This window comes from Cydia pomonella, chromosome 1, assembly GCF_033807575.1.
Source record: "Cydia pomonella isolate Wapato2018A chromosome 1, ilCydPomo1, whole genome shotgun sequence".
Classification (NCBI taxonomy): Eukaryota; Metazoa; Arthropoda; class Insecta; order Lepidoptera; family Tortricidae; genus Cydia; species Cydia pomonella.
In genome coordinates, this window is record NC_084703.1 from 8,888,740 (window position 1) to 8,901,273 (window position 12,534).

Sequence of the window (12,534 nt, forward strand, 5' to 3'; positions counted from 1 at the left end):
CACTAGTTCGCGAAAACAAAGTTTCCGCACGTTAAACAGCTACGTAAAGTAGCGCTTTTTGAGCAACTGTATTAAAATAGTACATTACGATACAAGTGCGAAAAATAGGAAATTCGAAACGAGTGGCGATAAATTAAAACACGACCGAAGGGAGTGTTTTAAATCGACACGAGTTGCGAATTACCTATTCGCACATGTATTGTACAACGTTTTACAGTACATATGGCCCTTTAAATGTTCGACAGAGTAACGTAATGTGCTAATTTTCGCACTAGTGCGGCAAAGTAGCACCATATGTACTGTAAAATACTATTACAGTACATATGGTGCTACTTTGCCGCACGTGTGCGGGAATGAGCACTTTCCGTGCATACGTCGAAACTTTAAAGAGCCATATGTAATGTAAAACGTTGTTATTTTAGCGTTCTGTCGCAACGCATGATATAGGTATTTATGCCAAAGTGCAGCTTTCTAGCACTAACAATCGCGGAGCAAAGCCTCGGACTGACGGACAAGGCGAAACTACAAGGGTTTCTAGGTGACTACGAAACCCTAAAAGCGAACATCATCTTATAACAACCTTTTGCTTTATTAATTTGAATATAAATTATATTTAACATTACCAAAAATTAACTTAAATTATTCTTATTTAAGCTCAGACACCAATTAACGCATCGAATTTAAAAGAAAAAGAAAATACCTGCGTATTTTCCCGTGGGTGGGTAAATATGGGGTATATACCGCTCTCGGGTATTTACCCGGGTAATAGTTACCCATCTTAAGATAGACTACTGGATCCCATGCTGATGGTAGAGAAAAACTGCCTTCGCCTTTAAAGTTTGGATATTTCTTAATCTCAATGGCCCTGCAATGGCCTCACACAACATTCAACATTGGTTGGGTTGGTAGTGATGTTACATTAGGTCATATAATTGACCGAATTTAGTTATGCAATTATGAAAAAGTTAGCGTGACTACGTAATGCTACATCAGCATATGGAAGTACTGAAGTAAGCAATAAAGATATACATACGTACTCTAGGTGTATGTAATTTGATTACTGGCTGATGAGTTACAGCCCACGTTATTGTTAATAGGTCTTACTGCATTTTCGACTAAGTAATATCAGTAATTAATATCTTTCCGTAAGGGTATTGAGCTCTAGAATGGTTTAAGCAAGAGTAAGACTTAATATATAGTATATCGCACATGTATGTACCTATGTTTGATACAAAATGAAGTACACATTTATAATGTGCCTTTAATTTACACAATGAAATGTTATTTAGTTAACTTTTTAATGTTTGTTTCAGTATGGTACTTATTTATTAATGTGATGTAAAAAGAAACCCAATTTTTTTTTCGCAACTAGTTCAGCTTTTGAAACCATTTGGCAAGTAGGTAACATATTCTGGAAATGATATGACAAGACAACACATTAATGAATCCCTTTATTTATAAACATGCCACAAGCCTCAATTAGCTAATAATCCTTTGTCTTAATATGTCATTTTGACTTATGTATTTGTCAGAAATGGGTAAAATGTAATTAAGTAATCGAGGCTTGGAGTGCGTTTATGAATAAAGGGATTAAATGTTGCAGTGAAAGCTATAGACTTGGCGTTGGCGAGTCGATGCAAGAAGTAGTAACATAATTCATGACTAAATACTTATTACTGGCATTAAATATGTGTGCCTCCCCAATAATGAAAAATGATCAACAACCTAATCGACTAACAAATTACGACGACAAACCAGCCCGGGCCGATCAGGGGCGTCTAACACTTTGTTTTCTATAGAAGAACTCACGTGATCACCGATCATTCGCACTAGAAAACGAAGTGTCGGATGCCCCGGCCCGGACCCGTGGCTTTAATAACTGTAACTATTAAACAGAAATTGAAAATACCCCCATATAAATCCGGCGCGTGAAAGGGCAAATTTTAGAGAGTTTCGTCGAAAGAAGTCAAAAATTACCTCATTTACATTAAAAATAAAATAAAATAAAAATCGTTTATTAAAAGAAAAAAGATAAAATTACTAGCTCACTGGTCCCACACTAGGCTAGGCCTGTATCGTGGTGACCGCTCTACAGAATTACTATGTACATACATTTTTGGGGTATCCTCTAAACTAAAGTACCTATCTTGAAAAAATACTAACTAATACTACTATTTATATTATATTTACAATTTTGAGTGAATAAAAATCATGATGTGTGTGTGTGTGTATGTGTGTGTGTGTGTGATTACGAGCGATCTTAAGAAATGTACTTGTACATCAATGCCTACATTACATAACTACATGCCAATGACAACTACTGAGAACATTAGCTAAATTTCAGACTTTACTCGTAGTCTCGAGTTATGTATAGTGTTTACTCTATCCTTACAGTTAGTAAACAAAGAATAATCTTGACGATATGACCCTCAATCCCGCCATCTAGCGAGATAATAAGGTGCTAAACTTAGCAAACTTTGTCGCAGTGGCCCGCACGACGGATGAGGACGAGCTGCACGACGGCAGCGGCGATGTCGCGCTGACCGGCTACCCCTTCGTCATGAACGACCTTTATGTCGACGCGCGCAGAATGCAACTCTACTCCCACCCGCATATGCACACGACGGTGAGTCCTTTTATCTCGTCGCACGACGGATGATATCATGCTGACTGGTGTCTTCGTCATGAACGATGAAACCAATAGGCTGTATATAAATAGTCCAGGAACCCGATTCCGATTTTAATTGTTCTGAAACTGACCAGATATTTTGACAGACAGTTGACAACTGACAGATCAAATCCATAACAGTTTCAGAACAAGAAATTAAAATCATAATCAGTCTCCGGGAAAAAACGAAAGAAGCTAATTTTGTAAATATACCTACTTATTTTTTCAAGTTCTGATAAAGCTAGTTAGGTGCATTTGCTATACGGAAAGTAAGTATATTTCAACTTCTTTCTCCTCATAAACGTGTAAACCTCGACGCACGTATATAAATTGAAACTCTACCTCTACACCGTGCACCAGTATGTGAGTCAGCCTTTTGTCTTTACGCAAACGGACTTGGCCCTAAGCACTTACGTTTTGCCATTGGTTACGCGAGAACGGTCGAATCGAGGTCGAACCAGTGTGAGCAACTTAGAAATTCATAATAACTCTAGGTACGCAGCTCGGCAACCCATTGCTAAGCATCGCTTTAAAAGTATCTCTAGTCTAAGCACATAGTATACCTAAAGTGATACTGCATGAACTGCAAAGAATTTTAATGCATAATGTTAACGTTCTGTTATTTTACATAGTCCTCATGTCGGTATTATAACTAATGTTGATAATCTCAGTGTAGGCGACACTGAGATTAATGAACTGCTGGTAGGGAGTAAAAACAAGTAAGAATGAAACAGATACATGCACTTAATTTCTCGTCTATATTATAAAAAAAATTAAGCAACACATGTAAGAATAAGAATAGTATGATTTCAAAAAAGCGTTATAAATGTTAGAATCACAAGCTCTTTCGATCCAAATAGAACTAATAAACTCTCCCGAGATTTTGTTCCCTTCCCTTACCGTTTTTCATAGACTTTTTATAACAATAACGGAATCTGTGAGTACTTATAGATATAATTCCATCTAAATTGCAAAAGGTATTTCCAATTAGAAATTATCAATTGCCTCTGCTGTTACTTACGCGTGGTATGGCTGTGCATGCATATGGCATATTTGCTTAGATATGTAATTACGCCAATAACATAGCGATGGTCGTCTTTGGACCTTCTACTTCTACATTCATAAGTGCTCTAGCTCTTGTTTGATACCTGTTTTTCTCTTGTCATGTAATACGTGAGTTGGTAGTTTCTATTTTCTATTCTGCATTTTCATTTTCTACGTATCTAACAAAGTTGCTTGAATTTTCTTTGTGTTTTGAAGATTTCGAAGTGCGCACCGCCCCAAATTATTCAAGTCACGTTTATTACACGACACCGAATCAGTACGTAGGTATATTTTTATAACAATCAATATGACATTGACTTATCCAATGTTCAGGTTATCAAACATTACCATTTTAATCGGTTAGGGCACTCTCAATTACAAAAAATAACATTTTTATTTCTGTACAGATTTTTTTGAAAGGATTTTACTATACCTACAGTTTACCCTTGTTAGTAAGTTACTAATAGCAACATACGATATCAACTTTAAAATAAAGGCATTGGATGGTAATCCAAAGGAAAATTGCCTTCTTCAGATATAAACTTAGATAAAAAATATGTAAATAAGAGATTATAAAAAGTTATTATCATATGTATACTTCGGACATCTTTCACGCCGGCCCCGGATAGCCTATGACGGGCAAAGTTGAAGGCACCAGACCTCAGAGCCCTCCCCCTACTAGAGGGTGTGCTCAAATCACTGCACCTATGCAATTAAAACTGCACGAGGCCATGCACTTGGCGAGGAATAGAAGCCAATGGTGGTATTAGGTCTTCAACAGAAAGACATGAAGTCACGATCCTCAGCATTGAGGGACCGACTGAAGAAGAAGAAGACATTCGTCGGGCCCTTGTTAGTGCCAAAGTGCCGAAAGTCCTTGCGGGTAGCGGTCTGGTTAGAGATGACGGCAAAAGGCCTGACGGAATGACACACACAAGGCACTAGCTTGGAGCATGGGCCGGCCGCTAGTTTGGGACGCTACTTACGTTGATACCCGTGCCATGGTGTCCCATGTTCCAAGCACCAAAGTTGCTGCTGGCGCTGCGGCATTCTCGGGCGAAAGCATCAAGCGCCGCAAATAGGCTGCCCTAGGAAGCAGCTACATATATGTGGCGTTTGGCGTTGAAAACTTAGGGCCATAGGAGCCAAGTGCGCGTCAACTAGGTATAAAGATATGTCGGCGCGCCTAATAGAAGCTTCTGGTGACCAAAGGGCTAGCTCTATTTCGCACAGCGTACAAGTATCGCCATTCAGCGAAGAAATACGGCCAGCCGTCTGGGCACGTTCCCCGTTGACGGCGATCTGGGCCAATTTTTTTATTATTTGTAGGTTTTTGTAATTTTTAAGTAACATAATTGTTATGTATTTAATAGATAAATTAAAAATAGATTGAAAAATATGCACAAAAAATGTATGCAGGGACTCAGGCCTTACACTTAAAAAAATATTGGGCAATCTTATACAAATTGACGGGATAGTATTAAACACTTCAGACAATTGGCCACTTCAGCAGCTGAAACTAGTGGGCATTTCTGAATTTACTATTTACCTGTCACAATCCTTACCTAATTTCTAATTCACCTAAAACGAGCCATAGCTCATCTAATTTTACATTAATGAGACGAGTGCTATGTCTCACCCTATACTAATGACGATTTAATTGCTCGACCATTGTATTTTTGATAGTATGACCACAAATTAAAACAAGACGTAGGTTTTAGTAGTAAGAAAAATAAAGTAACGTACAATTATAATAAAACATACAAAAGCTTGTTCATTATGGGGCCTTTATTGCTACCCTTAAAATATGTGGTCGTACCATAAATACACTCTTAAATGAGTATACCACGTCCAATATTGTAATCAAAGCCAAAAAGGAATTCTCATATATATTAGGACACGACAAACCCGACACGAGACTATCACGTGCCTGTTGAGATATTTTTGAGCACTGTATTTATATAAAACGACAGAAAAAATCACAAACTACCCATGCAATAAACACTTTGAATTTGCACGAAATTTAAAAACAAAAAAGCAGTTCGGCGTTTGTAAAGATGAATTACACCTGAAGTCATGAAAATAAAAATAATTGAAAGGTATGAAACCGGGCGTTGGATTTCGACTAAAAGATGAAAAGCCGTATCTACATAAGAGAGGTGTAGTGGCATAAGGCGTACTGGATCGGTGTTGTGGCTTCGAATTCGAATCCGGCGACGCGACGGTCGCTCGAACCAATGATTGCACATTGCCGTAAAGCAGTCTGCTCTGTGTTTGCACGAGAAACTTGATTCGCGGGATAAAAGTGATACGTTTATGCTCTAGGGCTGGAAATTGGCCTACTCCTCTGTTTCCTCGACCGAAATTATTCTAATTTTATCTCATATTGGATCTATTTGATCAAAAGTAGATTGTTCAAATAAATAGTTTTTGATTGTTGCTTGTTCAGTTGTATTTAATAAGGCAGCAACCAAAAGGATTAAGTACCTACAAAAAAACAAAGATTTTTTTAAACCTTAAACTTTCGTAAGTGAGCAAAGGCAGAAAATCTTATACATACACTTAAACGTTTTTACAACATAAAATAGTTTTTTTAAGGGTTTGATATTATTCATGGAAACATTTAAAAAAATTGTTAATTATAGTTTTATTTAAAAAAACATTGCTTGTGATATAACTCAATTCATTTTCATTTAATATGTGTTTAAATTATCGTCGAAATTAATGGTAGTGTTTATCTTGGTTCATCCCTTGATTAATAATTTAACTATTTATTATTCATTGGTTTACTTTATAATTGATTAGACTTATCAATAAACGTGACAAAATATTGTATATTTAAATCATGCGATTACATTATGGTTTACTGAAATAGCTTGTATCTAAGATAGGAGATGAAAAGAGACTGTAACGACAATGTATTTTTTTTATTGTCAACATTTTATAAATATTTGCGATATCTACACTACTTAAATAAGTATATTGATATTATTCCTTGTTCCTGTAGCTTTGGGATTCCCGTCTTCTTTATAACTAAGTATGAAATATTTATCGTTTGTACTCAACCTATGTTTATTAAATAAATAAACCAAACAGAATAATATTTACTTAAAGTACTAATTACGCACATTAAAAACGAATCTGGTGATCAATTTGCGAAAGCCTATGCTCGTTTTAATCAGTATCAATTGAATTTTGTTTGTAAATATTTTTCTAGTTTCACACAGTTAATCGGGTATTTACAATAATAATTTTCATACGAGCTGGTTATGCGATGACGTGGGTTGTCAAGTCCGAGTACATGCGGTATCAGAACAGGGTCTTATCGCCCTCGTCACGGTTATATCACCGAGACCGACCTTGTTGTCTTGACTTTTATTCTTGCAACTATTGATATGACTTGATATTGGAGCTATCCTGTGTAATTAGTTAGTTTGGAAATACCTAGTTTGTTTAAATACTGTTCGATAGTAAAAATGTTAGATCAGCCCAAGGGATTTTATGTCAACAGGAAATATATTGAAAAAAAGCAACGTGTATTTTCTACGTATTTTCTGCCGTTTTTTATAAGCATTCCATTAAATTAATGAAAAATGTGACTACATAGTGTTAATAATATAAGTTATGCGGACGATATGGTGCTGTTGAGCCCATCAGTATCAGGGCTAAAAAAGCTAATTGAAACATGTGAGACTTATGCGCAGCAGCACGGTTTGAAATACAACGCTGCCAAAAGCGAGTTCATGATTTTTAGGGGTAAATTAAAGTGTCCAGCCTACACTCCCAAAATAATGTTGAACGGATATCCTTTGAATCGTGTCACACATTTCAAATACCTAGGGCATATTGTGACCGAGGACCTGAAAGACGATCTTGATATCGAGCGGGAGCGCAGAGCGTTGTCGGTCCGAGGCGGGATGCTGGCACACAGGTTCGCACGCTGTAGTGCCGAAGTGAAGCTGACTTTATTCAAAGCTTACTGTCAAAGTTTTTACACGTGTGGCCTATTGGCCAGTTTCAGGCTGAAGACTTATAATACCCTGCGTATCCAATATAATAACATTTTCAGAATGCTGTTTGGGCTTCCTCGATTCTGTAGCGCCTCTGGAATGTTTGCCGATGCCGGTGTAGAGGACTTTTATGCTATAGTGAGGAAGAAGACGGCATCTGCGGTGAGGCGGATGAGGGGGAGCGCAAACAGCATCCTGAGAATGATAGCAGAGAGGTGGGATTCGGATATTCTCCGCCGTTATACCGAACTCCATATCATACGACCTAAGAAATAGATATTTGTATGAAACCTGTAATATACCTGTATTAGTTTACTAATGTAGTTTTATAAGTGTCTTGTAACTAACAATCTATGGATCAGAGGAATCTGAAAAGAAATATTTTTATTTTATTTTATTAAATGATGGCTGAATGGTGTAAGATTTTCTTTTAATGTTTGTCATATGTGTGTATATATATATGTATATAGACAGATAAAATTTCACTAAAACTAACTAAAATTATTCCACGATTCGAGCACGGCTTGAATTTCCAGAATTTCCAATTTATTTTGCGTCTTTATCTGCAATTCAGTTGGGTTTGTTCTTTCGACTTCGTAGCAGATAGCTTTTGAAGTGTATGTATCAAAGAAAACACTTGATAAAAGAACCTGTAAACTATGTATATGTCCAATTTAAACGCATTAGCTTGCGTGGGGGAAAGAATTGCTTACAAACTGTAGAATTGTGTACCTAATATGAATTCAATGGTACATGAATTCTAGTTACAGGCCCGGAATCTGTATTATCGGTCGTCCGTGACTCTAGTTCACCGCGGGCCGAACAACAGATTGACCGTAAGATAACACTTATTTACTACTAAGCGGGTAAAAATTAATGATGAAATATTCGGGTCAAGCAATGACACAATAAATACTGTACCTGAAATATTATATTATTGCACGACACGACTCCGTTCCATCTTCCTCGTTCCTTCACCGGACGTCCGGCGTGGCGAGGGAATGCATCCTTTACATTGTCTACATACCGTTTATTCGCACGAAGCGATTTGCCACGTCATCCTCAATGCGGACTGCTATGGAATGGAATCGCACGCGTCGTCATATTACCTGTCAAGGACTATTGTACTAGCGACAGTGTGCATTTTGCGACAACGTCGCTAATATCAAAATTATTTTATTGTATTTTGTAATTGAAAAATGAAGCTGTGTTTACGCGTACATCATACTTATTTGATTTCGAAGGTTAGTCCCCATTGGACCAATGTCATAAAGTTAAAATCTGATGATGGGATCCTGGAGAAATCCAGGGAACTCTTCAAATGTTATAAACGCACCTATAGTGATTTCGGTATGTATTATACGTAGTAACTCGTGCAATTGTGTTGCAAAGCTGATATATTTAGTAAAGTGGAACTGCTAGATATTCTAGTTAGAAAGGTTTTTATAAGACATAATTATGTATGTTTTCAAAGATTAGTAAGTAATAAAACTTTCTTTCCTATCATCACCTCAGGCGACCTACAAAGTGCAGAATGCGCGTCTAGAGCATGATATGCCTTAATAACCTCGTGTTCATCGTGACTCATTAGCTCATTACTAATTATGGTCTAGACTCCTCTGGCTACCTACACTGTTATACTAAGTATAATGTACTGTCAACGTCAAACATTTGTAGATACGAACTTATACTTTTTTAGTCTTTTAATGTTTCCGCACCAAAAAGGTAAGCCCTTATAGGAGATGTTAGAACGGCCCGGGTCCAGGCCGAGGCATCCGACACTTCGTTTTCTATAGAAAGCATCACGTGATCACCGGTCACCTGTCATAGAAAAGTTGTGTCGGTTGTGTCGGTTGCCTCGGCTCGGACCCGGGCCGTCTAACATCCTCTCATCCATCATGAGTCCTCATTTGTGATGCAGTTCTGGGGGCTGATTTTTGGATTTCGAGCGATCGAATTCGTCACTCGAAAATTTGTGGAAAACGGCGAATTGATATTTTAGAAATACGAGGAATAGAAATTGGGAATCTAGTGGTATTGACCACTCGTTTTCAATTATATTAGTAGAATTTGAATGCCTAGTAGTGGAGATAAATTGAAGGGAATTACACGAAATCGAGCACTCGAAATTTAAAAACGTGCGTCACTTACGCATTTTAATTCGAAGATTGCTCGATATGAATCATTTGTAATAAAATTTGATCCTTATGTTGGGATTTTTTTCATAGTACAGTGTAAATTTTATATTATAACAGCGACCGACACTCAAGGGAACGGCTACTTTTTGACGTTATAGAGTGTTTTCGTTAAATACACAGAAATTAACATTGAAGTAAACCAACTAGAGCAAACATTGTCGATGTTATAGGGAGGGTAACAGTGAAGTTTACAATTACACTGTTTTAAGAATCAAAATTACTTAGACTAGCTCTAAACAGACTTGCAAATTGCCAAAATGTGGAAGTGATATCATAAACTAAATCTATGAAAATATGAATATACTTCCACACTTAGTTCAGTCAAAGTCGGTGCAGTGCATAGTTGGCTTACAAGGAAGGGTACCCAACTGTCCGACTCCGACTTGATTCATTTTGATATATGTTATAGAGTAGTCTAAAATAACGGACACGTATTTTTTTTTAGCTGCCCAAACTCAACCTATTGGGAGAAATTGTCCTCCAAAGTACTAAAAAGTTACTATTTAAATCTTCTAACTCCTATAGAAAGTGATGCTCAAGCAACTTGCTAGTTAATGGATTGTTTGAGTATATGTTTGAGAGCAGGAAAAAATAATATACACGTGTTTTGTTATATCTGCTTAAACTCAAGTTTTCCTAAAAAAACACCCGTCTTTATGTGTAACTATAGTGATAAGATATTATAAAACTTCGAATGTCGATTTTTTTAGGAAAAAATGAGTTTTAGCCGATATAACAAAACACGTGCTCATTATTTTTTGCTGCTTTCAAACATATACTCAAACCAGCCATTAACTAGCAAGTTGCTTGCGCATCACTTTCTATAGGAGTTAGAAGATTTAGTAACTTTTTAGTACTTTGGAGGACAATTTCTCCCAATAGGTTGAGTTTGGGCAGCTAAAAAAATACGTGTCCGTTATTTTAGACTACTCTATAACATATATAAAAATGAATCAAATCGGAGTCGGACAGTTGGGTACCCTTCCTTGTTAGATGGATTATATTTATTCGCTGACAAATTATCTACCTGTTTTGGTAACAGAACTGTTAATTTAGGACAGACTGTAACTCAATTAGGCAATAGAAATTGTGATCAGTTATATAATGAAGTGATACCATCGAGATTAAATTATGTCTATTATTTTTTATTATTCAGCATATTAACAATGGCAAACCGTGCACGAAAATGTTAAATAGGTATTCAATATACTACTAAATTTAATATAGGTACACGCAAGAGAACGTCACTTCCGTAAAATTTTAGTAATATGTATAGTGTATAGGTATCGTCAGGAAAGTGGCGGTGAATGATTACACACACAGCTACATAGAGTACTAATCGCAAGAACAGTATTTAATTAATGAGTGAATGCAGGTTAAACTAAGAAAATAAATAAAAACTTGGAATAACTTTTTGGTCCAGGAAGAACGGTACGAAAAAATAATACTAATATCATAAAGTCATTCAATTATTTTGTTATTGTGTGTAAAGTAGTAAACAATGTCAATTATACAGGCTGTTAAATATGCACTCAATTTTAAGTATCATTTTTAAGCTATCGTTTTACACATTTTATTGTATGCTTAACTCGGTCGCGGCTTCCTTATAGTAGGTAGACATAGGATACATTTTTTCGTTCCTGAGTCCAAAGACGAGACCTGTTTCTAAAATACCTTTGTATAAAATTTTACTCCTATTCTGCTTTAGTCATTTTTATTAAACAGATTTCAATATAAAATGACCCATCAACGTTGTTTCAGAACGTATGTCTTTTAAGACAATCGTCGGCAACCCTAAGTCACACTCGAAACCCCATTGTCGCAAAACTTCAATCGTCGTAACTCGACACTTCTAATCATAAATTTCAAAGTGCGTATACAAGTACAGGAAGCGTGCAATACTACTCCAACCATTAATCTTATAACGGCTCTAGTGGAGGGATTTCACACGAACCTGAGGCATTTCGGTTCTTGACCACTCATAAGTCGCTTACTATTTCTAAATATTAATCACTAGAGCGTGTATAATGACTCGCGCTCACCGGCCACAGGCGCTTCTATACTACCTGCGTTTGTAGGAACTTCTCTTTGCAGTCGCTGAAATGTAATGTCCACTTGTACAGTGAAATCTAAAAATATCGGCGCATCTAATTTACTCAAAAAATATGTCCCAAAGTTATTATTTTGCCGACATAAGGGCTTATGGGACATATCTTTCTGTGAGTAAGCGTGCACACAACGCATATTTATAAAATGAGGAGGAATACAACTGCATAATCTAAAAGAGGTAATCACTGATTTCAGCGCTTGAAGCCGTAAAGTCCTTAGTCACCTGCAGTTTGGACTTTTTGTTGTTTTACGTTTTTGAACGAGTTAACTCTCGTTATTCATTCACGTGCGACAACGGTTTGACTTTAACAGAACGCTTTGTTTAGAGCCGTAGCTGTGCTAGTTATTATAAAGCTCGAAAACTCATTGGGATACGGGGAGTTAGGACTTTTGGTATGGGATTACTGCCGATCGCCGATACGTAAGTGGTTTGATAAAATATTGCAGCCCCAAGAATGTTCCTGAATAAGTAGTTTCACGGTAGGGTTCTACTCTAAAATTAAAA

General features: G+C 36.7%; 1 protein-coding gene across 3 annotated transcripts in view; it reads left to right on the forward strand.

Annotated features, from left to right (window-relative positions):
- LOC133530544 (forkhead box protein L2-like) overlaps positions 1-12,534 on the forward strand; it is a 78,365-nt gene that overhangs the window by 7,968 nt on the left and 57,863 nt on the right. For all 3 annotated transcript variants that reach the window (XM_061868680.1, XM_061868526.1, XM_061868607.1), the window contains exon 2: positions 2,487-2,626. In XM_061868680.1, coding sequence (XP_061724664.1) covers positions 2,561-2,626 — 66 coding nt within the window. In that variant the 5' untranslated portion in view covers positions 2,487-2,560. The remainder of the gene's footprint in view (positions 1-2,486; positions 2,627-12,534) is intronic.